Source organism: Cricetulus griseus, chromosome 2, assembly GCF_003668045.3.
Source record: "Cricetulus griseus strain 17A/GY chromosome 2, alternate assembly CriGri-PICRH-1.0, whole genome shotgun sequence".
NCBI lineage: Eukaryota > Metazoa > Chordata > Mammalia > Rodentia > Cricetidae > Cricetulus > Cricetulus griseus.
The window spans coordinates 252,113,091-252,140,428 of record NC_048595.1 but is presented as its reverse complement, the minus strand read 5'-3'; the positions used below and the strand labels follow the sequence as shown (position 1 = coordinate 252,140,428).

Below are 27,338 nucleotides of genomic sequence, written 5' to 3'. Positions count from 1 at the left end.
CTCTTTTCTGAAGTGAACTCGGCTTTTATTGCTTATTTTGGCAGGAAGGGGCCTAGTGAATCTGATTGGTTTCAGGAACTTCCTGAAGCTATTTTGAGTTGTTTCCCTTAATTGCTTCTTATTATAGGATGCAATGTTTTAATCTCAGAGGAAACTTACATAATGGGTGGTGTTTCTTTTGACCCTGGCTGTCCCCTGCAAATAGTCTTTGGTCTAGCCACCACATCTTACATACATATTTAGGGGATAAAGGGGCCCCAAAGAAACAGTATGGTAGGTACATCAGTCAGTTCCAAATATAGTAAGATTGATTATATTTTTTATTCAAAGTTATTTTAAACAGGCTTAATGAGTACATAGTTTTAAATGCTCTCAAAGCCTATTATTAACTTTGCCACAGGCTAAAGTTTGGTTTGCAAAGGCAGCCTACAAATAGTATTTCTTAACATGACATTCCCACATTTTGTGATTTGTTTTACACTAACACAGATTTTGAGTTGTTACTTATTTCCTTACTACTTGGAGCCCATGTTTAATCATTCACACACTGAAAGACAACTATTGTCTAGTTTTGGCTATTACAAACTGCTGTAGTTGCTAGAGACCAGAGTTCAGTTCTCAGAACCAGTCAGGCAATCCACAACCATTTGTAACTAGACCCAAAGAATCCAGTGCCCTCCCTTGGCCTCAAGTTTGTCTGTCTCTGTCTCTTACAGAGTTACAGTATTTACAAATAAAATATACCAAAGTTTGGCAGCTGCTATGTCAAATATTCCCATGTTGATGGCTGCTTCCCACAATACTAAGGAGTAATAGAAACTACAGAAGGTAGTTGTGGGCATGTCCTTGAAAATGATATAATCCTGGCCCCTTTTTAGGGGTGGAGTCTGGATTCTGGAATCTTGTTCTGCCATGGATTCTCATTGGCATGGTAACTAGACAAACTGTTAAATAATCTCATATATTCCATTATTGTGAAAGTTAATTCACAGAGATATTATAGTGAAAGTTAATTCACAGAGATATTTTGTCAGTACAGTTATGTACTAGTTCATGTCTATGCCAACTACAAATAGGCTAGTCATTTAGAAATAAAAAACCTCAGTTGAAAATAGGCCCCCAACTATACTGACCAGTAATAAAAGCAGGCAAACCAAATCATACGGAGCAAGTCAGTGAGTAAGCAGCACTCCCTGAGTAGTTTATGGTCATGGGGTTTTATCACAGCAACAGAAAGAAACCCTGAGACATTGTTCACCACACTGACCACAACTTTTAAAAACATGGCTGGTGAAAGACATAAGGTGTGCATTTTCAGTTTTCAGAACTAAAATGCATTCTCCAAACTGGACTGGCTCACCTACTGAAGTTCTTTAGAGGTAAAAATACCACTTCACTTTTGAGAACCAAGTTCAGGATTCATTTACAAACACAAAAGGGGTAAAACTACTTTCAAAATAATTCATTTATTTGTCAGGGCAGAAAGTGGGTATTTCCTCTGTAGAACCAAGTTCTCTTCACACAGGAAAAAGAAATCTTGAGTTAAATTCACAATGCTAAGAACTACCACCACACATTTTCTCTGAATTCATTTATTTAAGAGACAGAACAGCCATTCAAAATTGTGAAACACAATATTAACAGTAAGTTTGGGAAATTAAGGGTAATTGTTATATTCCATGTGCAGAATAAATATTTTTAAAGAAGCAAATGTAAACTAAGCTTTACTAAATACTGATTTACACATAAATAAGTATTTTTATCTAAATCAAGTTGACTATCAACTACATGGCAGTAAATACAAACATTTTAAGCAATGTTTAAATGTATAGTGTAATACAATGTAAGTAGTCTATTCTAACAAGTTCATTATACTCCTGGACTTCATGTTTGGATAAAAAGCATGCTGAACAGCAGCAATACATATCACACAAATTATCTACTATTAATGATTTATTAAGTGAATAATGCATTTTGGATACAAAAGTTTTTATGTCTGAATGTTGGCTAGTTTTGGAAACAGTTTCTCAACTTTGCCACTAACTAGCTATCTGAGCTAGTTGAGCCTGTGCTTCAACTTCCGTTTTTAAAGTAAGAGCTGGACTAGATCTTAAGTACCTAACCCAGAGCCTAATACTTCATGTCCTGTTGGAGGGTTCCCAGTTTGGATTTGCAAATGTTTAGCTTCAAAATTTTCTAACACATGATTTTCCTTTTTAAAACCTTGAACAAATGTTTCAGAGCTGCTAACATCTCTATGAAATTCATAATTGTATGTTTGTAAAGACCAAACAAAGTCCATTTTGTTGGTGAAAGCCACCCTTTCTTAGAGAGAAAGTCATGATCTAAGATCTTAAATCTCATGGTCTATGAGTATTCACTTACTATGAAGGCTTTTGTCTGTTCCTTAGCCTCCCTCCACATTGTAACTTTTCCATTGAACATGAACATTCTGTACCTAGTAAGAGAAAAACCTGACAAACCTAAAGTGACTTGCATTTTTCAGACAACTAGTTTGTGACTTATTTACATAATATTAGAACAGCTATTTGCTTTGCAGTTCTCTGTAAGGCAACACACCAAGTATTTCAAAAGGCAGCCATAGTTATGTTTCTAAAATAGCATAAGGTCTAACACAATTTTGAAACCAACTGTCAAGAATTCTTGTCACTTTAATTTTCTATGTACAGAGTAGATGATATGCCTATCGGTGTCCACCTTTCCTAATTTTACTATCTTATTCAAAATTCTCCCTTTGCGATTCATATCATCAATACACTTAGCAAGGATGTGGAAAAAATGGCAGAGTAAATCTAATTCATGCAAGAGATAAACAGTTATACAACACACATACAACTTTACAAAAATTGGGAATACTGCTAATGTCAAATAAACAATGACCAAAGTGGGACTTTCATGCCAGAAGTCCGATTCAGTCAAAATCACGATTTGTGAGAACAAGTGGTGCCACCAGTGTCCAAACATACAGCACAATTCCAATCCAGCTGGAAGAGATTTTCACCCAGACTGCTGTCCACTGACTCTTCATCTCACGAGAAGGCTCGTACCTAAAATTTGAGGAAACTTTGGTAAGTGGACTGTGTTACTAAGCCATCAAGCCCCTTCACTCAAGCTTCCTTTGTATGGAGTTGTGAGACCAATGTGCTAGTAGCTCATCCTGCTGCCATGCCTTCCATACTGATACATCAGGAAAACTTCCTTTGAATACAGCACAGAACTCTGAGGCTGATCTTTTGCACAGTTCTGAGGCACTGTATGTAATTCTATGTTATTAAATAAGAGTAGATGAGACCTGAGTAAATAATATATACCTTATGTACAAGGCTGAAAGATTTATGGGCCTTCCTTCTCAGCTAACACCACTTCCTCTCCTCAAATTTGACAGATGGAGAAGGAAATATATCCTTAAGTTGGCTGATTTTTGTATACAAATAGAAATATACTTTTTTTAAACTATCAATTACTGAGAGATATATATAGCTTAGCTTACTTAATAAGATGTAGTTTAAGAATATGGTAAAATATACTTTTTCATAAAAATGAGTAAATACTAACCTCAAAAATATCAGGGAAGGATATTTTTTCTCCATCTTTTGCTGGTACAATAAATAATCTTATACACTATTTAAAGGTATGCATTAAATATTGTAGGGGAAGCTGTAGCCACGCCTTCTTAGGGGCTGGCTACAGGAGTACCTGAGGGCTTGTGAGGGCGTGGTCAGAGTGAGTAGGGGGACTGCGTTTTGGTTTCGGTTTCTCTTTGCTTCTTGCTGTACAGACTACCACCGGCTGGCTGGTTCGCTCTGTAAGTAAGGCTTTTCCCTATTAAATACCCTTATATTTCTCCCTGACTCCGTATTGGTAATTTCCTACTATAAAATATTATTGAAAACATGCTTGTCCAACCATGTTGGTAAATGTCAATCTTGCTTAGAATCTTTTGACAATCATTTTAGATAAAGTCACTTTAAAAATAAACTGTTTAAAAATAAACTATAAATTGTTACTTTTCTCAGGAAAGTATTGATGAATTAATTTTGAAGAGCTAATAAACACACTTAAGAGAATACTAAAAATTATATCACGTAATATATTTGCAATCAAAAATTTTCAGATTTTCTTATATCTGATACTTTATGTGTATGATTGTTTTACCTCTATGAATGTCTCTGCATATGGTGCCCATGTCTATACAAGTTTATCAGATCCCCTGGAACTGGAGTTACAAAAATTATCATATGGGTCCTAGAAATTGAATCTGGGTCCTCTAGAAAAGCAGCCAGTGATCTTAACTAGCGTCATCCATCTCACCAGCCCAGCTTAATGATACGGTTTTAAAAGAACCATTGTTTTTAAAACTATATATTATCACTATTGTATGTTAGGAATAAATTTACAGTATTAAAACTTAAAACTAAACAGTATGTTAATCAACTATTAACGTGCATTTCTGTTAAAACATGGTTATATAAAGTTTCCCATTTAAACGTCTTCAAGATTTGGACAACCACATTTGTGTAATTGTTAAGCAAGTGAAGCCTGCATTTCTCACTCTCTCAGAATTCATTTTAACTAAATACTGAAATACATCAGAGTATTAAAAAATATTTTGGAGCTTGAGAAATGACTTGCCTAGCAAACAAAAGGATTGGATTCTGACCCCCAGCACCCACATTTTTAGTAACCCAGATATGGAGGCACTCACTCACTTCTCATTCCTGAGGGCAAAGGTGGAAACAGGGTAAGCACTAGAGTTTTCTGGCTAGCTAGCTTACTCTGTATCAGTGTTCCGTCAGACCTGAGGAACACACTGAGTTCCATCTCTGGCCTTTACACACCAGGTACAAAGTACTTACTGGCATGTATTTTTACAAGAGTCATGAAAAATCCACCAAAATCACCTGAAGTTAAAGTGAAATGCAAGTACCTGTACCAGTTGGTGAGGGTCATCATGATATAAAGCGAAGCCAAGAAAAGCATGAAGTGAAAGAAGGAGTAACTGTAAGTGACGCCATCCCTCTCATTATCTACAGCTCGGTGAACATCATCCCCATCTTCTAGGGATCCATCACTTCTGGCATTCCCATCTTCTATCAGTGTTGACTCATCACTTGTTAGAGTCAGTTTATTAACCTGGCTATTGTTGGAAGTACGGATGCTGCATGAAAAAAAATCAAGGAAAGAAATAACTTTTAAAAATAAATAATTCCTTAACCTCCATAAATATACTTTCTGTAAAGGTAGATTTTATACCCTTTCTTACCTTGAATAAAACACACACAGCAGGAAGAGAACCAGTCCTATAATTCCTTGGGGATGCCACCACTGGACAGACTGCCCGTCCTTTGGGATAGGGCTTGTGGTATTGAAGCCAATAATACTTAGTAGACTTGGATTGCAATTTGTTTCTATAAAGGACATTAATGTTAAATAAAATGTTAGAATAATATAAAAAATGAGGACATATTTAACCCTTGGAACCTCAAAAAGTGTTGATTAAAAGAGGCACAAGCTATATATATATATATATATATATATATATATATATATATATATATATAGTAAGACTTATGAAGTTTTTCTGCCTAGCTTTATTTTAGAGAACTGTTTAGAAAACTTAAATTGCTTCATTTCCAACTTTATGAGAGCCAAGATATCTTGATCAACAAATGGATACAATTTAGACAACCTACCTAAAGGAAGTACATTTAGAAATACAATGCAAACTGGTATAGTCATTTTAATATCTAACAAAATAGACTACAAACCAAAACTAATAGGGAAGGACACTACATTCTCATCAAAGGAAAAATTCACCAAGATGGCATTTCAATTCTGAACATCTATGTCCCAAACACAAGGACACCCAAGTGTGTAAAACAAGCACTACTACAGCTTAATCACATACTGACTCTCATACACTAATAGTGGAAGACTTCAATACCCCACTCCTACTGATGGGTAAGTCATCCAGACAAAAAGTAAACAGTGAAAACTGGAGCTAGCGAACATTATAAACCAAATGAATCTAACAGATTTTTACAGAATACAAAAGAATATACCTTCTATGCACCTCATGAAACTTTTTCCAAAAGTGACCACATACTTGGACACAAAGCAAGTCTCAACAGATAGAAGAAAATTGTAATAACTCCCTGTATCTTAACAGACCACCATGAATTAAAGATGGCTCTTCACAAAAGAACAGAAAGCTTACAAACTCAAGGAAACTGAACAACTCTCTACTGAATGAAAATGGGTATAGACAGAAATAACTAAGACTCTACAATCAAATGAAAACAAAACATATCATACCCAAGCTAATGGGATACAATGAAAGGGATGCAAAGAGGAAAGTTCATAGCACTAGGAGCCCATATAAAAGAATTGCAGAGATCTCACACTAGCATAGCAATTTAACAGCACACCTGAAAGCTCTAGAAGAAAAATAAATAAGCACGCCCAAGAGTAGACAGTAAAAGATTTAAAAAAAAAACAAAAAAAAAACTGAGGGCTGAATGAAATTTTGCTTTAAAAAAAAAAAAGCAAAGAGAACAATACAAAGAATAAAACAAAGAGTTGGTTTTTGAGAAAATCAAGATAGAAAAACCCTTATCAACTAGCTAAAAAGACACAGAATATCCAAATTAACAAAATCAGAAAAGGGAGACATAAGAAGACTCAAACAAAATCCAGATAATTATAAAGACACACTAAAAACCTGTATTCCACCAAATTGGATAATCTAAAAGAAATGGATAATTTTCTCCACAGGTACCACTTAACAAAATTAAATCCAAGATTAGATAAAATAAACAAACCTTAAACCCTTAAGGAAATAAAAGCAGTCATTAAAATTCTAACAACCCTCCCACCAAAAAAATAAAAGCCCAGGGCTAGATGTTTATAGTGCAGAACTATACCAGACTGTCAAAATAGAGTTAATCAGAGTTAATGCTAATACTCCTCAAATTATTCCAGAAAATAGAAACAGAAAAATATTTAATAAGATACTTGGAAACTGAATGCAAGAACACATCAAAAAGATCATTCAGAAGTAGGCTTCATCCCAGAGATGCAGGGACAGTTCAATACATGAAACCTGTCAAGGTTTCAAAAACAAACTGAAAGAGAAGAATCACGTGGTCATCTATTAAGTGTAGAAAAAGCCCTTGAAAAAATCCAATAGCATGATAAAACTGGAGAGATTAGGGATACGGGGACATAACTAAACATAATAAGGGCTATTTGCACCAAGCTAATAGCCAACATATATTAAATGAGAAGAAACTCAAAACAATTCCACTAAGATCAGGAACAACACAAGGCTGTTCACTCTTTCCACATCTATTCAATACAGTACTTGAAGTTCTAGCTAGAGCTATAAGACAAATGAAGGAGATCAAGGGGCTACAAATTGGAAAGGAAGAAAAATAATGCTTATCTGCAGATGATTTGATAGTTTACATAAGTGACCCTAAAAATTCTACCAGAGATCTCCTAGAGCTAGTAAACAGCAAAGTGGCTGCCTCAAATAATATAATATATCTTGGGGTAACTCTAACCAAGCAACAAGCAAGAGGAAGATATGACAAAAAATACAAGTCTTTGAAGACAGAAACTGAAGAAGATATCAGAAGATAGAATGCTCCCTCAGTAAAAATGGCCATCTTTTTTATTTTTTGGTTTTCCGAGACAGGGTTTCTCTGTGGCTTTGGAGGCAGTCCTGGAACTAGCTCTTGTAGACCAGGCTGGTCTCAAACTCACAGAGATCCGCCTGCCTCTGCCTCCTGAGTGCTGGGATTAAAGGCGTGCGCCATCACCGCCCAGCCCAAAAATGGCCATCTTACCAAAAGCAATCTACAGATTGAATGCAATCACCATCAAAATTCCAATACAATTCTTATCAGACTTTGACAGGACAATTCTCAACCTAACATGAAAAACAAAAACAAACAAACAACAACAAAAAATGGGATAGCTAAACAATCCTGAACAATAATAGAACTGGTTTTTGATTTAAAAAAAAAGTCAGAAACACACAGTGGAAAAAGACAGCATCTTCAGCGGTGCTGATCAAGCTAGATGCTTGCATGTCAAAGAATATAAAGAGATCCATACTTATCTTCATAAAACTCAAGTCCAAGTGGATCAAAGACCTCAATATAAAACTAGTCCAGTTGACAAAGTAGCAGGCTACAGAATAAGAAAAGAGTATTTACCACCTCCATTCACATCTAATAGAGAGGACTAATATCCAAAATATACAAAGAGCTTAAACTAAATAGCACAAACCCAAATAATCCAATTAAAAAAAAAGTACAGAATTAAACAGAGAATTCCCAATAGAATCTCAAAGGTTGAGAAACACTTAAAGAAATGTTGAGCTTCCTTATCCAACAGAGAAATACAAATTAAAACTACTGGAGATCTATCTTATACCTGTCAGAATGGCTAAATTCAGTAACACAATTGACAACTCATGCTGGTGAGGATATGGAGCAAAAGGAACTCTCTTCCATTGCTGGTGGGAGTACAAACTTGTACAGTCACTACAGAATTCAGTATGGTGGTTCCTCAGAAAGTTGGGAATTGATCTACCTCATGATCCAGCTATATCACTCCTAGGCATACACCCAAAGGATGCTCCATCCTCCTACAAGGACACTTGCTCAACAACGTTCACTGAAGCTTTAGTCATAATAGCTAGAAACTGCAAACAACTTAAAGTCACTCAATGGATAAAGAAGACGTGGTACATTTACACAACAGAGTATTACTCAGCTATTTAAAAACATGGCAACATGAAATTTGCAGGTAAATAGATGCAACTAGAAAAAATTCAACCTGAGTGCAGTAACTCAGACCCAGAAAGATAAATATGGTATATATTCACACAAAGTTGATGTAAGTCATTAAGTAAATGATCACCAAGCTACAATCTATAGACCCAGATAGGTTAGGTACAGAGGATGGGCCTGGGGTGGGGTGGGGGGAACGACGATGCATGGTCTCTCTGGGAGGGGGAAATAATAGATTTTAGGGCAAACTGGGTGCAGGTGAGGATAGGAGCAGATGGGAGTCAGGTAGGAGAGATAGGGTGGAGGGAGAGATGGCTGGAATTGGGATGATGCTTAGGGGGTGGTGTAAAACCTAATACAGTGTAAACACCCTGGGATATATGAAGGTGATCCTAATGAAAACTTCTAGTAATAGGGGATCTGAAGTTTCTACTGGCCATCTCTTGTTGCCGTGGGAGGCTTCCAGTGGTGGGACTGGGTTGCATTCAATTGAGTTAGCCAAATGGGTTCCATGGAAAGCCCCAAACAACCCAGGCTGTTGCTAAGTGTTGCTCTCTGCAAACTGTTATCAGGGCCCCATTGCTGAGGAACACTCAAACAACTCATTGAACAGGGACCCCTATGTTCTAGCCTCTTTGGTGCAGGATGGTACTCTGCAGGCTACCTAGCCACAAAACCCTTGACCTACAATCTTCCTGCCTGCCAAATATACTACGGCAATGGCAGCACAAATCAGCCAGTCTGGTTTGACCTAAGGCCCACTCCATGAAAAGGAACTCATATTTGACACTACGTGAGTAACCAAGAACCACAGATTAGATAGTGCAGAAACTAGGGGGAAAACCAAACACTACTGACTTCAAACAAACAAACAAACAAAAAACAATCTCTCTCCAGACATGTGGAGAGTGTCTAAATGGAAGGTCTCCAATCAAACCCTTGCCCTCAAAGCTCAGAGAATCCTGCAGAAGCAGAGGTGGAAAGATTGTAGGAGCCAGAGAAGATGGAGGGTACCAGGAGAACAAGGCCCTCTGAATCAATCAAGGCACATATGAGCTCACAGAGACTGAAGGAGCAAGCACAGGAACTACAGGGAGTCTGTAACAGGTCCTTTTCTTATGTATTATGACTATTACTTTAGTATTTTTATGGGACTTCTGACTGTGATAAGGAGTGGGTCTTTGACTATTGTGCCTGCTCTTAGGACTCTTTTTTTCCTGTTGGGTTGCTTCATTTTATATTTTGTCATGTTTGGTTGTTATCTCTTAGAACACTCTTCTAATGAGAGACAGAGTGGATCCAGAAGGGAGGGGAAGTGGGAAGGAGCTGGGAGGATTAGAGGCAGGGGAAACTATAATCAGGATACATTTTATGAGAAAAGAAATCTATTTGCAACAAAAGAAAAAAATAGAATCCCATAGTGTGCTTCAGGTGATACAGGGAGCATCTTGGTAGGTTGCAGGAGTTCATCTTGGTACCATAGGTCTGCAAGTTGTGCTTGTTATTTATTCAATAGAACAAAGGCTAAATCAGAAATTACTATTGGTCCCACTCATAAAGCACAACTCTTATTTTTCCCACAGAGAGCAGACAAAGAGATTTTTCTTTCAGTGAACTCCACTGAATTTACTCTTTTTTTTTTTTTTAAAGATTTATTTATTATGTATACAACATTCTGCTTCCATGTATATCTGCACACCAGAAGAGGGCACCAGCTCTCATAAGGGATGGCTGTGAGCCACCATGTGGTTGCTGGGAATTGAACTCAGAACCTCTGGAAGAGCAGTCAATGCTCTTAACCTCTGAGCCATCTCTCCAGCCCCTGAATTTACTCTTATAAGCCAGAGAGGAAAGATGCTGTGACGAAATACAAAAGCTGTGCCTTAAGCATTATTGCTTCAACCAAACAGCTTCAGTTACAGCCTTAAAGCACTGGGCTTATCTATAACTTGAGCCCGTATTTATAACCTATTACACTCATAACACACAAGGAAATGTAATCCATCTTGTAAAAAGAAGAAGAAATACAATGCAGACCTTTTAACTCACAGGACGTTACCTTTCCTGTCAATTGCTTTGCAATTTTGAAAGGATAAGCATACACTTAAGTGACCAATATATATTCACTTTTAATTCCAACAATCCCAAATCTTCAATCTCCACTTTATTGACGAAAGCTACTTAAAGCTGAATTCTCAAGCAAATCATTAGTGACATTTTAAAACTACTTATTTTGGCATGAGGGAAGAGGATTCTCTATATACTAAGATCCCTGTCTCTATAACAACTGAAAAAGTATTTAATGAGTTTGTAAACAGTGTGATGAGTCAGAACACTTTTTTTTTTTTCTTTTTTTTTTTTTTTTGGTTTTTGGAGACAGGATTTCTTTGGAGCCTGTCCCGGCACTCAGTCTGTAGACCAGGCTGGCCTCGAACTCAGAGATCCACCTGCCTCTGCCTCATGAGTGCTGGGATCAAAGGTGTGAGCCACCAACACCCAGCAGAGCACGTATTTTATTATACAAGTACGATTTTACAGGAAAAAAAATTATTTTCTAAAAATTGTTATTTCTTTGTCCCTTCAAGACATACAGGTTTTTTATTTCCCAGGGGATTCAATATGACTCAAGTACAAAGATTAACAAAGCCAGTTACCTACTGTAAGATACTTACAAAAAGAATGTGAAAAGGTTATAATTAAATTTACAACTAAAAAAGCACTTAAAGTGGTTCATACCCAGCATTGGAGGCTGAGGCATGAGGGCTGCCAAGAGGTCATGGTCAACCTGAGCTACAAAGTGAATCCTTGTCTCAAACAAAACATAAAAAAAAAAGAATACTTTATTTCTTCCGATGCACAGCTATCTTAGACATTATAAATGTTAAGTGTACATGCTTTCATGATTTCTGAGAACCACATCATTTTGTTAGTGAAGGAAGAAACTAAATGAAAAGAAAAACAGCAATAGCTTAAAGATGAAGTAATACTACTTACATGCTCTACTCCTCTACCAGCCTAATTAAGTAACTTCCTCCCTTAAAATGAACAGCTTTGAATAAAGAAAGTCAATACTACAAGACTCATTACAAATAAAACATACCTGGTTCATTGGTCATAGCAGACCATGTCAAATACATTGTGTAGACTGTAATTACTGAAGACTGTAACAAGCCAGATCTTGGTTGTGATTCCTACAAACAGAATATTAAGTAATAAAAATAAATATCTGACATTCCGATTGATGAAAAGTTATAGTTAAAGGCTTCAAACACCTGAGTGCTGGTTAGTACGTACTTGGATCTTGGGCAGTATAGACATTACGGAAGCACCAATGCAGAGCAACATGTTGACACTGATAAATGCCTTATTTTCTGAACAACCGGCTGGGTGAGTGTAGTAGACAAAGAATAAGATGATGGCAACTAAAGACAGCAAATAATTCAGAGCTGTAGCTGATAATAGGGCTGGGAAAGAAGCACAATTGTATTATTAGATTTTTTAATAAAAACATTAGAAATTCAGCATGGCTTGTTTATTTCTAGTAGTCTTCCCTTTAAAATTTTTACTTTTAATGTAGTGGGAAATTTGGCAGCAAAAATATATGCTTTAAGCATGGGCCCTGAACATCATCCTGGCTATTTAAGGATCGTTTAGCTTCCTTACTAGTCCCCAGATATAGTGCTACTTAGTAAGTTACAAAATTTTCAACAAGTTGCTGATATAGCACTCATAAACTTAAATTGAAAACCTCTTTATAGGAAATTAGAACACAAAAAATCCTAAGATTCCTGCAACCCATCAATGTTCACCATACTGAGGGCACGCTATGAAATAAAAGCTTACCTGCATACCAACATCTTGAGTTCCCTTCTTCCATCTTTTCAACCCATGATTCATTCCAAGAATGGGCAAAGTCAATAAGCAAGACTAGTTGTATGAGGATGAAACAAAAGGCACCTGCCATGCCTACATAAAACCACACTGAAAGGAAAAATAATGTCTATTAAGCAAAGGAACAACTGATTTAGTTTTTATTATTTTTCTTAATAATCGTGATACAGAAAGGGAAAAAAAAGCATATGGAAATTGATTTTGTAACTGGGAAGAATAGAAAAACCAAACAGTAAAGGAATGACAACTCCATATGGGGGAGGGCCTAGGCAAGGCCCAGGATGATAGGACAGACTTTGGGGAACCCCCATGGAGGGACTCACCCTCCCTGGGGAGCAGAGGGGGGGGATGAGATGAGTGCCTGGTGGGGGCTGAGGGGGAGGGGAGGGAGAAGGATAAGGGATTGACATCTGAAGCAGGCTTGTTTCTAATTTGAACTAATAAAAAAAAATTTCTTGGGAAAAAAAAATGTATGCAATAGAACTCACAAAATGCCTGGGGGGAGGAGGGGGATGACAACTCCCAGGTAGCAGTTACTGTGGCATCCTATATGACAAGCAAACAAACAAAAATATCATCACAGAATTAAAAAAAAAAAATCCTTACCAGTTGTAAAAGTGCCTTCTGGAATGAAGAAAGCACCAACAATAATTGCGACTGCTGTAGCAAATTTAAAGAACCAGAATCTAAGATAGAAAGAAATGTAATTTTTAATAATAAGCACCCAACAAATAACTCCAACAGTAAATCTTTTCAGAACCATTTAAAGAGCAGTTACACTTTACATAATAGTTTTAAGCATACACTTAAAAAAAAAAAAAAAGACCCCTACATAGGCTATTGTAAAGTTGGTCTTAAGAAAAATGTGCCACTAATTAATTTGAGAATACTGGCTTCATTCCAAAGGACTGAACTGGATAATATGTGAATATATAAAGTAAAATTTCATTTCACAAAATGAATAGGTTTAATAAATTATGACAAATGCCCATATCCCAAACAATAATTTAAGACAGCCAATAACTACAATGGTAAAAACCTGTTAAAGAACATTTTTATTAATGTAATATTACATTTTTATCCCATCTTTGGCATAGCATCTTGACAAATCAGCAATAACATATTAAGGAGAAATTAGTTTGTAGGAAGAAACAGACAAAATTCAAACATTCAAATAAACTACAAGATGAGGTATTCGATATTAAAGAAGACCAATTAGCACTTCTTTTCTTTCTAGATTATGAAAACAATCATCTAGAAAATCGGTGCCTGTTCAGGAATAAAGTTCTTTCCCTATGGCTGCCTTATAGATCTAGGAAATTGAGAGTTCTCTGAAAGAGGACCAGGTCACCAAAAGCTAAAAGAAGGGGCAACAGTACCTCTTCCTTCAATCACAGATATACATCCTCCTTTGAAATTAAAATACATCATCAGAGGTGATGCTGATCAATGACTCAACACCATTATTTAATATCCAATCAAGACTCTAGTAAAATCAACCCGAGTTCTTAAAAATTTTTCCATGGTCAAGTTCATTCTGCTCTGAAATTTCTTTGGATAAACTCAAAATTACCAGGAGGGAAAAAGGCTCTCTAGACTTTTCTCTCAAGTAATTCAAGGCTTACCCGTTGTGGACAGTGGCTCTAGGATCGCTGCTGCTTTTCACTTTGATCATTAGTAAAGAGAGGAGAAGGTAGAACATGGCCAAGCCAAAGCACAAGCGATACACAGCTTTGTAGCCAACCAAAATATTACAAGGAACAACACCTTTCTCATTCTCACAGAACCCAGGAATCTAGGAAAACAAAATGGGTTTATGATCAGTATTTTCATGAACTCAAAGTTCCATGTAAACTGTAATCTGCATTACAAGCCATAAAATAACCCTGCTGCATTTTTAACTGGGGTTGGGGGACGTTTGGGGCCAGGCATGGTGGCACAAGCATTTACTCCCAGCACTAGGGGAGGCAGAAGCAGGCAGAGCTCCATGATTTCAAAGTCAGCCTGGTCTACATATAGGTCCAAGCCAGCTGGGGCTACACAGCAAGACACACACTCTCTCTCACTCTCTCTCTCTCTCTCTCTCTCTCTCTCTCTCTCTCTCTCTCTCTCTCTCTCTCTCTCTCACACACACACACACACACACAAACATCAAAACTTCCAAATGAACAATAATAATAAATTAACAATAGCCACATCTAAGCTGGATGATTATTTTGAGCTGACAATGTATTTTAACTCTTTAAATGTGTATCTGAATGTTACATAAAAACAAAATGCACATATTTATAGGATACCATAATTCTAAATTTTATAAGACTTGCATTGTACTGTAAGGTACATATTACATACATATGTAAGGTGAGAAGAAATGAACAAAAGCTTAAATTACATAAAACAGTCATTTCTAAGACTGTAGAGAAAAAAAAAGAATGGCTTTTTAAAACCAATGCTATTTAAATCCATTTTGAGTATAAGACTTTTAGGAGCTATTTCTGATCTTAAGTAGATTATTGACTTTTTTATTTTTTTCTATTTTTTATACATTTTTATTAATTTACTTTTTACATTCCAAATCCAGTTCTCCCTCCCTCCTCTCCTCCCACCTGCTCCAAGGAGAGGGTAAGGCCTCCCCTAGGAAGTCTACTAAGTCTGTCCCATCATCTAGTTGAGGCAGGAGCAAGTCACCTCTCCACCCCCACACCTCTATGTCTAGGCTGGGCAAGGTTAGATTACTGACTTAACTAGAGCTGACAATATATTCATATTTTAATTGAGAATCTTGAGAGATAGCAGTGACCTTTTCAGAAAGGTAACTGGGTAGGGGTGGAGAGGTATAGTAATATAGCCCTTCCCATGTAACACAGGTGAGGCTGTGGGCTTGATCTCCACCAACACACACTCACAGACACAGTCACAGTGAAATCAGAATGCAAAAAAGGAACTTTTGTGAGTTGTGTCAGCATTATTTAAAACTACATATATTAAATGTATAAGAATAAACTATTTCTCCCACACCTAGTCCCAGCATCCCAAATCTATTGAATTTTAGATATTAGTTTTTTTACCAGTCATATCCAACAGCTGTTGAAGTCCTTACCTTCTTTAATCCTTGGTACAATGACAGTCTTTCCAACAATTCTGTCTAAATCCTGTATGTCTGTGGCTTTCCTCATTGCTTCTCCTGGTGCTGTGCCTCCTCTCTGTCAGCTCCCTGAAGAGCTAGCTGTTAAGGAAGCTATGGCATGCTAACCCTGAATGGGTTTCTACAGCACATGCTGCCAGGATTTCCACTTCCAGCTCTCGAAACGTACTCACTTCAGAGTGAGTACTAATGTGTTCCATTTCCTCATAGATGTACAGGGTTTGGCTACCATAACATCTGCCCAAAATTCATATATCTAAAATTTATTTATTATGTATGTACATATGTCATAGTATACTTTTGGAGATCAGATGGAACTCAAGGGAGTTAGTTGGTTTTCTCTTTCCTTTGTGTGGGTTCCTGGGATGGAACTAAGTTCACTTGAGCTTGGTAGCAAATACATTTAGCCACAGCCACCAAGTTACCTAACTGGCCCCAATATTCCTATCTTGTAACTCTGATCCTTAATAGAACAAGATTAGGAAGGGGAGAAGAATTAGACCATCAAGTTCATCCTTCATTAAAAGAGACTTGTACCTTTACATGAAAAGGTATGACACAGCCTGCTACTTCTCTCCTTACAACATGAAAATGCAGGACAGCCAACTGCAAACAACAGATCCTCACTGGATCCCAACCTTCTTGGCACCCTTATTTCAATATTCCACAGCCAAACATGTAAGACAGACATTTATTTCTGTTAAACCACCTTTTTGTAATATTACTCTTTTAGCAGACTGAATTACATGCACACAAATATATGATATGGCAACTTCAAGTCAACATGTTGCAAACTATGTATTCCCTTCTGCTCCCATTAGCCAACTCACTGAAGGAAAAAAAAAAACTGAAAATGACTTTATTTTCATTTTTTTCAAAGATTGATTTTTGATTATGTATCTGTGTGTACATATATGCACATGACTACAGGTACTTACAAAGGCCAGAAGAAGGCCTTCAGATCTCAGGCAGCCATGAGCCACCACAATGGATGTTAGCAAACAAATTCTGGTCCTCTGGAAGAGGATCAAACACTGATCCGCCTCTCTCCAGCCCTTGTTTCTGGGTTAAGACCAGTACTTTCCCCCTAGTTTCCAAGAACTAGAACCTGGATGATGAAATTCTAGAACTACCAATATTTGAATTCCAGCCAGACTCAGTCACTACAAAAATCAATAATATCTATTTGAGGTCTGTTCCCTCACTGATCCTATCACTGCAATAGCCTCTATTATTTATGCACTTGACTTCTGTCTTTATAAAGTTAATCTTCAGACATAATTTACTCAGATCTTTCCTAGTCATTATTGCTTCCTCATTTTCAGGCACTGCACTTAAGTTTTACTTATTTTTAAATGTCACCTTTCAGGAACAAAAGAAAAAAAAGTGGACCCCACATACAGTCCACTTTCCAATTACAGTGACATTACCAATGTACAGTTTCTTTACTTTTTTCTCTATATATGTATTTTATGTGTATAACATACATATATATGTTATATACAATAGTTTTCAACATGACATTTTTTCTCATACATACATATAATGTGTTTGATCATACTCACCCCATCACACACTTGCCTCCCTCCATTTCCTGCTGATCCCTGTCATCTTCCTATCTCAACCTTTCTACTTTCCTATCTTCTGTTTTTTTCCTTTGACCCATTGAGTTTCATTAGAGTTGCTTCCAGAAGCATTGAAGGGTTCTTTACAGAACCATGAGCATCCTAACACTGGCTACATCACTGAAGAAAATACCCCTCCTTGCCCCCAAAAACTACTAATTGCATGGGAATTCCAGAAAAGGCAGAATCTTGTGAGCTCCTACCTTCTCCATCACTGGATGTTAGTGCATCCAATATTGCACACATTCTGTGCACACCCAGATGCTGTGAGTTTGCAAGTAGAATGGTTATGTTATGCCTGAAAGTTGGGATTTGAAATCTACCAGGAGAGCCAGTAATTCCACTCTTAGTCATATACCTAAAAGATGCACACTCATACAACAATGACATCTGAAGCATTATTTGTAATAGCCAGAAACTGGAAGCAACGTAGATGCCCCTCAACTGAAGAATGGATAGAGAAAATGTGGTACATGTACATAATGGAGTACTACTCAGCAGAAAAAACAATGAAATCTTGAAATTTGCAGGCAAATGGATGGAACTAGAAGAAACCATCCTGAGTGAGGTAACCCAGTCACAAAAAGACAAAAATGGTATGTACTCACTCATATATGGATTTTAGATCTAGAGCAAAGAAGTAGCAGCCTACAATCCACACCTCCAGAGAAGCTAGGAAAGAAAGAGGACCCTAGGAGAGAGACACATGGTCTCCTGGAGAAGGGGAAAGGGACAAGATCTCCTAAGCTAATGGGGGAGGGGGGGAGGGAGTTAGAAAAAAGAGAGAGAGAGAAGGGAAGGGGAGAGGAGGACAGGAGGGAGCAGGAAGAACTAGTCAAGGGAAGAATGGAGGAGAGCAAGAAAAGGAATACCATCATAGAGGGAGACATTATAGGTTTAAAGAGAATTCTGGCACTAGGGAAATGTCCAGAGATCTACAAGGTCGATCCCAACTAACAATCTAAGCAATAGTCGAGAGGCTACCTTAAAAGCCCTTCTCTGATAATGAGATTGATGACTACCTTATATGTCATCCAAGTGCCTTCATCCAGTAGCTGACGGAAGCAGACACAGACACTCACAGCTAAACACTGAGCTGAACTCCTGGGATCCAGTTGCAGAGAGGGAGAAGGGATGTGCAAAGGGATCAAGACCAGGTTGGAGAAACCCACAGAAACAGCTGACCTGAACAAGGGGTTGCTCACGGACCCCAGACTGATAGCTAGGAAACCAGCATAGGACTTTTCCAGACCCCCTGACGGAGGATGTCAGTTTGCAGTTCTGGACAATCTATGGGGCCTCTGGTAGTGGATCAGTATTCACCCCTAGTACACAAATGAACTTTGGGAGCCCTCTCCACATAGAGGGATACTCTCTCAGCCTAGACACACTGGGGAGGGTCTAGGCCCTGCTCCAAGTGATATGACAGACTTTGAAGAACCCCCCATGGAAGGCCTCACCTTCCCTGGGGAGCAGAAAGGGGTTGGGATAGGGTCGGTGGGGGGGTCAGGGGAGGAGCAGAGGGAGAGGGAACTGGGAATGTAAAACAAGCTTGTTTCTAATTTAAATTTTAAAAAATAGAAAAAAAGAAAAAAAAAAGTTGAGATTTGATGTCACTCTTCATTTTCCTCTGGCTCTTAACTTCTTTCTGTCCCTACTTAAGCAATGTTCACTGAGCCTTGGAAACAGTGACATACATAATCTATTTATGGCTGAGCATTCAACCTTCAGGTATTTTCAACACTCTAACCAGTTTATGGGCCTCTGCAGGTACTGCAGACACTCTGTAGGCATCCACTGTAAAAAACAAGCTTCTCTGACCAAAGCTGACAATATCACTTATCTATAGGTTTGAAGAACAGTTTCTTAGAAGGAAATCTGATGGACTTCAGATGGACTACAATAGCAGTAGAACCCACACTAGGTGCAATACTATAGTCACATGCTTTCAATGAGGTTTACAGTAAAAGAATTTCCAATACCACAGATGTAAATTCCTTCCAGTGCAAGGGGCCTCAAATCTAATCACAAAGCAACTGGTCACTCTAACAGGCTTGTCATTGGACCAAGTGAGACTGCTGATGACAATTCTTCCCCAACAGCTTGCATAGCACCTTCAGCAGGAAGGAGGTATCTAGACTATTGCCAGCTTGATTTCTTTATTTCCTGAGACTATAGCATGTGGTGTCTTCGGTAATGGAATCTACCATCCAGTTCTGGTGGGAAACCAAAAACTGTAAAAACTGCCAGAAAGCAATATATGTGCTACCATCAGAATTGAACAGGCTACCTCATAATGTCTTTCATAAGAGAATATGATCTACTAAAACTAGGATTACATAGTATTATATTTTTATATTACTTTCTTTTTAGTACCCAAAAGTAACGTACGTTTATTATGCAATTTCAGTTCATCAGTTGTAAACAAAAGACTGACCTTATTCAGTTGTTCTTCCATCCCTGGTATTAACATTACACAAGCTACACATACTCCAACAAGCAAGAAAAGTGCATAGATCAATCTGGTAACAGTGGAGTTGTTTCCACTAGGGCAGCATCGGCACAGCAAGCATGGGGCGCTGCCACACAAACATGGTATCTGGGGAAAAAATATGAAAGATCAGCATAGTTCAATAAAAATGTACATGCTATTTGCTGAAAAGGAGAGAAACAATGACATTAGTTAAAAAAGATGGAAAACATCTGGTTCACATACATTATCTACAACACCAAAGAAATTGGTGGTCTTATTTTTTTTTCCTCTTCCACTTCTGTTTATAGCAATAGAACAATAAGAACGATTTTTTTTTAAAAAAAAAGGCTAAGTGAACAACTGATTAACAATTAGCTAACTAGCTAACTTCTCTAATGAACTCTACACTAAACTAGGAAGTGAATAGGCTCTTGACCAGAAGAGCTTAATGTGTACAGGCATTACCAAAGAATGTCTCAAAAAGGCAAAGTTCAGACTTCAGGTTGGATGAAACTGGGTATTCCACTCTGAAGAAAGGAATCACAGATATTTCAGGGAAATTGTGTGTAGGAAACTGGTACAGCCAATATAACTAGTAAGATGTACACAAAGCAGTTTTACATTATGTCTCAGGAACAGAAATAGATAGCATAGTGATTATGAAAACACACATTTGAAAAATTAAAAAGAAAGAGTTCTATGACTATAAATGAAAAAATAAGACATTTTAAATAAAAAATAACCCATTAACCCAATGAGAAAGGAAATATCCTGCCAGCGTACTTTATTTGAGCTACAGAAACAAAGACAGAACACTACCTTAAAAATGAAAAGAGAAAATAGTAGATCAGGATGAATGGAATCACGGGGATAATGAAGGAGTAGAAAGGGAAAAAAACAAAAAAAGCAAAAGAACTAACAAGCTATCCAGGAACAAAAAGACATAGCTGATAACAAAATTATGAATGGGGAATAGTACTTGAGATAATTACCTAAATAAATGCAGGTCGAGATGAAGTAACAGTGGGGAAAAAAAAAAAAGTATTTCAGACACAGTAGGAATTAATATGACTGGAAAGAAGAAACACTGGAAAGGAGAATTTGCCCATCTTTCTTCCTGGGAGAATGGCTCAGCACAACAGTCCACTGGGTGAGGCAGAGTTAGGAATTCAGAGAAGTGAAGGCAGCTAGTACTCCCAGGGCAGGATTCCACAGAAGTGGAAGCAATGGGGCAAGCAAGTTGTATCTGCTGGACACATTCACATTCACCTGAATAAATTACTCAAGGAGGTTGTGGGTTTTGTGTAGAGAAACAATGCTACTGGGGTTACTTAGCATAAAATAGGCTGCACTCATTTTATTTTTTAAAAAAAGGCAAGCATCAAAGACATAAAAATATCTTAATTCACCTATGCCTAAGAACAAAACCCAAAGAGTTAACATGGACATATGTAAGTATATACAGCCTTCATCACAGTAAAATGTAAACCTGACATCTAACAGAAAATGGGGAATCATGCAGAGAAGCAGGTAAATAAAATCCACCAGGACCAAGGACTCACAAACTGACTGGGAGGGTCACATTTATAAAGGTCTTTTAATGTGACTGTCACCTACACTTCACACACTCAAGGTAGTAGAGGGAAACTCCAGCATGGAAAGGCTCCATATGGAAGATAATTTAAAAGAACCCCATTAAATATTTGGAGATTTAAAAAAGAGATATGTCAACCAGTAAGACAGAAAAAGACTAATGAATCTGAAGTCACTGCAACAGAAATGATCAACATAAAACGGATTGTTTAAAAAGGGGAATCAGGGTTTTGGGACACAGCTTCAAGCAGAAACTAAGAATTTCTGAAGGACAGAAGAAAAAGGAGCAATCCTGCAGAAATAATTACCAAATTCCAATTTAATAAAAATGACACACATTCACATATCCAAGTTGAATAGAACCTCAGAAAAATCAACACGATAAAATTATAGTAATACCATAACAGATTGCTTAAAATCAGTAATAACCAGAAAAATCTCAAAAGCAGGCATATAATAATATAAGTAAATAAATAAAGGCATATTATATAGAGGAACAAAGACCAAATAAAAGCATTGATACTTCAGACAAGCCAGTACTGCAAAAGAAAGAAAAAGAACCCTTAATTTTGTAGTCACTGACAATAGAGTTCAAAAGTTAACGCAAAGGAGGGAAATTTTTAGGAGCAAAAAAAGCAAAGAAAACAAATCTAAAATATGCAAACCATCACAGAGATATTGAGTATATATTCTTACCTAAAAAATAGACAAGAATTAGCAGTATTAAAACCAAAGATGCTATAAGAAAGCAACAGATTAATATCATCCTGACAATAAACATAAAAAATAACTAAATTTCAGCACATCAAACAGAAATATAAAAGGAATAGAATACAGTGACCAAGTTTTAGTCTGGTGCAAAAGTATTGCTCAACTTTTAAAACCAGTTCAATTCACTGCATCAACAAACTAATGAAAAATGTCAACTTGGTCAGCTCAATAAATGAAGAGAAGCTACTGGATGAAATTCAATACCCTCAGCCAATAGGAGTTGGCATGAAGTATCCTCGTCTTGAAAGAAGGAATTTACAAAATACCTATCATTCTCAACTACATTTTAATCGGACACATTTTTTTCTACCATCTAAAACAAGGCAAGCATGGGTTTTCACATTTACATTGAGGAGACAGGAATAAAAGATGCAAACCTCAGAAAGATAAAACTGAAGAGAATAAGACAGAAGAACACCATATAGAGCTGACAACATACTAACTAAACAAAAGCAGACTTTATATGCAGAATGTGGCACTTCATCACACTTGGCTCCCCAAATATAGGTATTCTATGCAGACAGGGAGCTGCAAGTTTTCTCTGGGTGTGCCAACGGCCTTAGGGGAGCTTTCTGCTGGAAATGGCAGAACTACATCATTTCATTATAAAGTCAAAATTCTTTCTCCTTAATTATTTAACTACACTGACTGTTTTCGAGTAAAGAAGTGATTGCAATTTTTTTTACAATATCTAATTATAAACAAATAAATTCTAGCCGGGCAGTAGTGGCACACATCTTTAATCCCAGCACTCAGGAGGCAGAAGTAGGCAGATCTCTGTGAGTTCCAGACCAGCCTGGTCTACAAGAGCTAGTTCCAGGGCAGCCTCCAAAGCCACGGAGAAACCCTGTCTCAGACCCCCTCATCCCCCCACCCCCCCAAAAAAATCTATTCAAAACATCAGTGCTTGACCTCAGGTTAGAGAAAGGCATATTAATTAGTGGTTGGTAATACTTGTAGATCTAAGATTATATAAAAAAGTCCAGAGAAGCCGGGCGTTGGTGGCACACGCCTTTAATCCCAGCACTCTGGAGGCAGAGGCAGGCAGATCTCTGTGAGTTCGAAGCCAGCCTGGTCTCCAGAGCGAGTGCTAGGATAGGCTCCAAAGCTACACAGAGAAACCCTGTCTCGAAAAACCAAAAAAAAAGGTCCATGCAATTTTTCTTTCTTTCTTTTTTAAGTTTAGTAACAATGTTCTGTGATTCAAGTAAATGAGCATATTAATTCAGGAATGTGAAAAAGATGGATTTATATGTCAGAGGGCAGATTCTACTTAAGATATGCACTTAAATTCAGTAATTAAAATAGAGACAAGAACATGGAACAAAAGCAATTGATTCCAATTACACACCACCCCTCAGACCAGTCATCAGGAAGCAGAATCACAATGCACAACTTGGCCACTTAGCTTCTATCAGATTTAACCTTGCATACTGTTGCTACCTTTCCAGTATTGCTAATGATGATGGCAAGGCAGTGTCAGTTTTATTGAAGGCATTCTTTAGTGAACAAAAGTGGCAATCTAAGTTGTAGAAGCAGTAACATAATTTATCCCATGGTCTTCTTCAAAGTCATTCTGACTTAAAATACATACATATATACATATATACATACATACATACATACATACATACATACATACACACACACACACACACACACACACACACACACACACACACACATCCTTAAAACTTAAAAGAAGTTAGTAAAACACTAACTTGATACCAAAATAGATGCTCATAACCGAATTGGAAAATAATAAAATGGAAAGTTCATACCCCTCGGTCTCTATGATCTCAATAGTACTGCTTTATGCCCACATACAATCAAACTAATTCTAGTATTAGAAGTTAAATGTATCAAAAAAGTTAAAGTTTTATAATAACTACTTATAATTCTTTTTTTTTTCTTTTTTCTTTCTTTCTTTTTGTTTGTTTGTTTTTGGAGACAGGGTTAGGGTTAGGGTTTCTTCGTGTAACAGCTCTGGCTGTCCTGGAACTCAATTTGTAGTCTAGAACTCACAGATAACTGCCTGCCTCTGCCTCCTGAGTGTTGGGTTTAAGGGCGTGCACCACCATCACCCAGCAATAACGACTTCTAATATTTATGTGTATGCATGTATGTTTGTGTGGGAGCATGTCCCCAGGGGAGCCAAAGTCAGAAGAGAACTGGAGTTACAGGCAGCTGTGAACTGCCGGATATGGGTGCTGAGAACCAATCTCCAGAAGCACCGATTTCTTGAAGCAACAAGCACTAGCTGAATCATCTTTCCAGGCCCTTATTTATTAATTTTTATTGCACAAAATTTTGCCTTCTGTATAAAGGGTCAACAGACTCCAATAGACTCTTAATTTCTGAGGTCACGTTTCCATAGGTAACTAACTGCAAATAGATATACAAGAGACTAGCTTTTTGGAGCAACAACTACCACCTAGTACTTAAATCATTAAGGGACGAAGCGTGTAAATTACGCAGTACGTTGGTTAATGTTCATGAAATGGAATCATTAGGTTAGTCAGAAAATTTTATGGGTTAAACTTAGAAATCAAAGGTTGAAGAACAGATTTGAATGCAAATACCTCGCCCAAAGCTATGAAGGTCTTTATTATAAATTGAATTGTCAATATTCTGTCTATTGGGGAATGGGATTGTCTGTGACATCTAGGTTACGAAATGCTGTCACTAAAGATGGCTTTACTGTCTAACGAAAACGCAACATATCCTGACTAAAGCTTCGATTTTTCAGGTTGCACGCCCATGTTTTACGTCAAAACACACACACACACACACACACACACACACACAAAGGTTTAGTACCACAGAGCCGAACACCTTTTCTAAAAAAAATCAATTTGGAAGGAGAATTCAAGCCACTAAAGCCGAAGAAGGCACTAAGGAGAGTTTAAATTATTTTATTTCAAAAACGAGATTAGTTACATCGACACTGCTGTCAGGCCGTTCCAAACAACGGGCCCGGTTCCCCGGAGGCTGCGCGTCAGAACAAAGAGGCCTCCGGGGATGACAGTGCCGCAGTGCCAGGTGGCGGGGCGCGAAGTGACAGAGAGAGACGAGGTGTCCCCCGGAGGGAGGAGCCGGAGTAGCGACGGCCGAGGCGGACACCGCAGGGACCTCCTAAAGGGCGCTCGCCACCTCTCGGGCGGCTCCCCTGTGCGCCCGGCCTCGCCCCCGCCCTCGCCAGGCTGCAGCCCCGAAGCCGAGCCGCCCAGAGCGGAGGAAGGCGGGAGAGCCGGCCCGCCCCAGCCCGCCCCGGCCCGCGCCAGCCCCCGGCCGCCTTACCCAGCTCGCCACGGAGCACAGTCCCAGCACGCCCCCCATCGCCTCCGCGTCGCGGGCCCAGCGGGTGCCGACAAGATGGAGACGGCGTCCCTGCTGCTTTTCGGGGCTTATTTACTGTCTGGCAGGCACTTCCGGTGCAGAAGGCAGCCGCCCCTCGGCCTGCGTCACTTCCTCTCAGACTAGGGCGGAGTGGCTGCCGAGAGGCGCCCGCCTCGCTCGCTGAGAGGTTGGGCTAGTGCTCGCACCCGGCAGCTCTCCTGGAAAGAAAGAGGTTTCCGGCTTTGCAGAGTGCAAGTACATCAGACTGTGTCAGGGAAGACCCTCGCTGCCCATCTGCTTGAATTTGGACTTGGACGTTAGCAGAGCTCAGAACTGTTCTCTCTATGCTTTTTGAGAGAGTGGTTCCTCTTGGGATTTAGCCATCTCATTTCCACTGAAGTCCCCTCTCCTCTAGTTTTGTGTTCCCCTTTTATTTTCTATTTCCGTGTGCATTTTATGCTTGCAGCCACTACGTGGAACAAGATTTGCTGGTATATAGATATCCATATTTTATCTACCCCCACCCCAGATATGATGCTTTCTCCCACGTTTTGACTTTTTTTTCTAGTAGGATTTTATGTGGTTTGTATTTGGAAAATATTTTAATTAATCAAGCCGTTTATTATAGTGCAGTGGTTTTTTGACAGCTGTCCAGACGTAAGATTAACATCCTCGTTTTGATGATCTATGCAAGATTGAAATGTGTCCTAGGAGAGTGTTGCTTCTTACTTTTTTTGTAATTGGCCCTTGAAAATATTCTATGAGAAGAGTTTGACACACAGAAATAAATTCAGTTTTGAAAGAGCCATTACTATAAATATTAAAAAAGAAAATGTCTCATAAGATTGGCAAAAGAAAAATGCATAGGTAGGGGTGGATTAACAATTAGCAATCTGGCAGAACTGCAACTGTTAACACAGACCCCCCCCCCCAAAAGGGATGGAATTGCAAACAAAAGAAAATCAGTGTGTTTTGAGCATGTCAAACTTTTAAGTCACTGAAATGAACCTGCTAGTAACTGGAAATTCAAGCTGGAAAAATCAAAAATTGTCATAGGATACTACAGATAAAGCTTTCTTCCTCAGAAAATATTCTTCGTCCCTCTAGCCACCAGGTTGTACTCATTTGAGCCTGAGTACAGTATAAAACAGAAAGAATCTTTTTTGACCAATACTCTACACATGGAATTTCATACTGAACCACAAAATGTGTATAGTTATTAAAGTTTAATAAGATCTTGAAAGATGCATAATAACTGTTTTCTAAAGGTTTCAATACTAGATTTGTAAAGAACAATATTAACCACTTTTCCCAGTATTAGTGAGGTACCATTATTCAATTTCTATAGCTAATAATTTGCTCTGAAATGTGAACTTCTTGTGTGTCAGTCTTTAAGTGCTAGAGGAATATTTAGCCCAAATAATTCCTTGTCCATCCCCACAAAAATGTTTTTTCTAAATCTTAATTCATGCATTAATTCTTAATAAACTTTTAATCCTAATACAGAAGTCAATTCTTCTTAGGTCTCATAATCTACCCTGCCTTTATATAAATCCCTCATAAGCTTTAAAGGAAAGTTTTGAATGGATTGTCTTAGTCAAAATTCTATTGCTGGGAAGGGACACCATTACCTTACAAGAGTCATCTTGGCTCTTATAAAAGAAAACATTTAATTGGGG

General features: G+C 38.0%; 1 protein-coding gene across 1 annotated transcript; it reads right to left on the bottom strand.

Moving 5' to 3' along the window:
- Nucleotides 1–1,572: 1,572 nt before the first annotated feature.
- Nucleotides 1,573–25,778, bottom strand: Serinc1 (serine incorporator 1). Its single transcript, XM_027398455.2, has 10 exons — nucleotides 25,621–25,778; nucleotides 19,921–20,082; nucleotides 14,339–14,508; nucleotides 13,320–13,399; nucleotides 12,666–12,803; nucleotides 12,117–12,286; nucleotides 11,923–12,013; nucleotides 5,285–5,429; nucleotides 4,949–5,179; nucleotides 1,573–3,068 (listed from the first exon to the last, which is right to left on the bottom strand). Exons 1-10 carry the CDS (start codon nucleotides 25,657–25,659, stop codon nucleotides 2,933–2,935), a joined length of 1,362 nt encoding a protein of 453 aa, XP_027254256.1. The 5' UTR covers nucleotides 25,660–25,778; the 3' UTR covers nucleotides 1,573–2,932.
- Nucleotides 25,779–27,338: the final 1,560 nt, after the last annotated feature.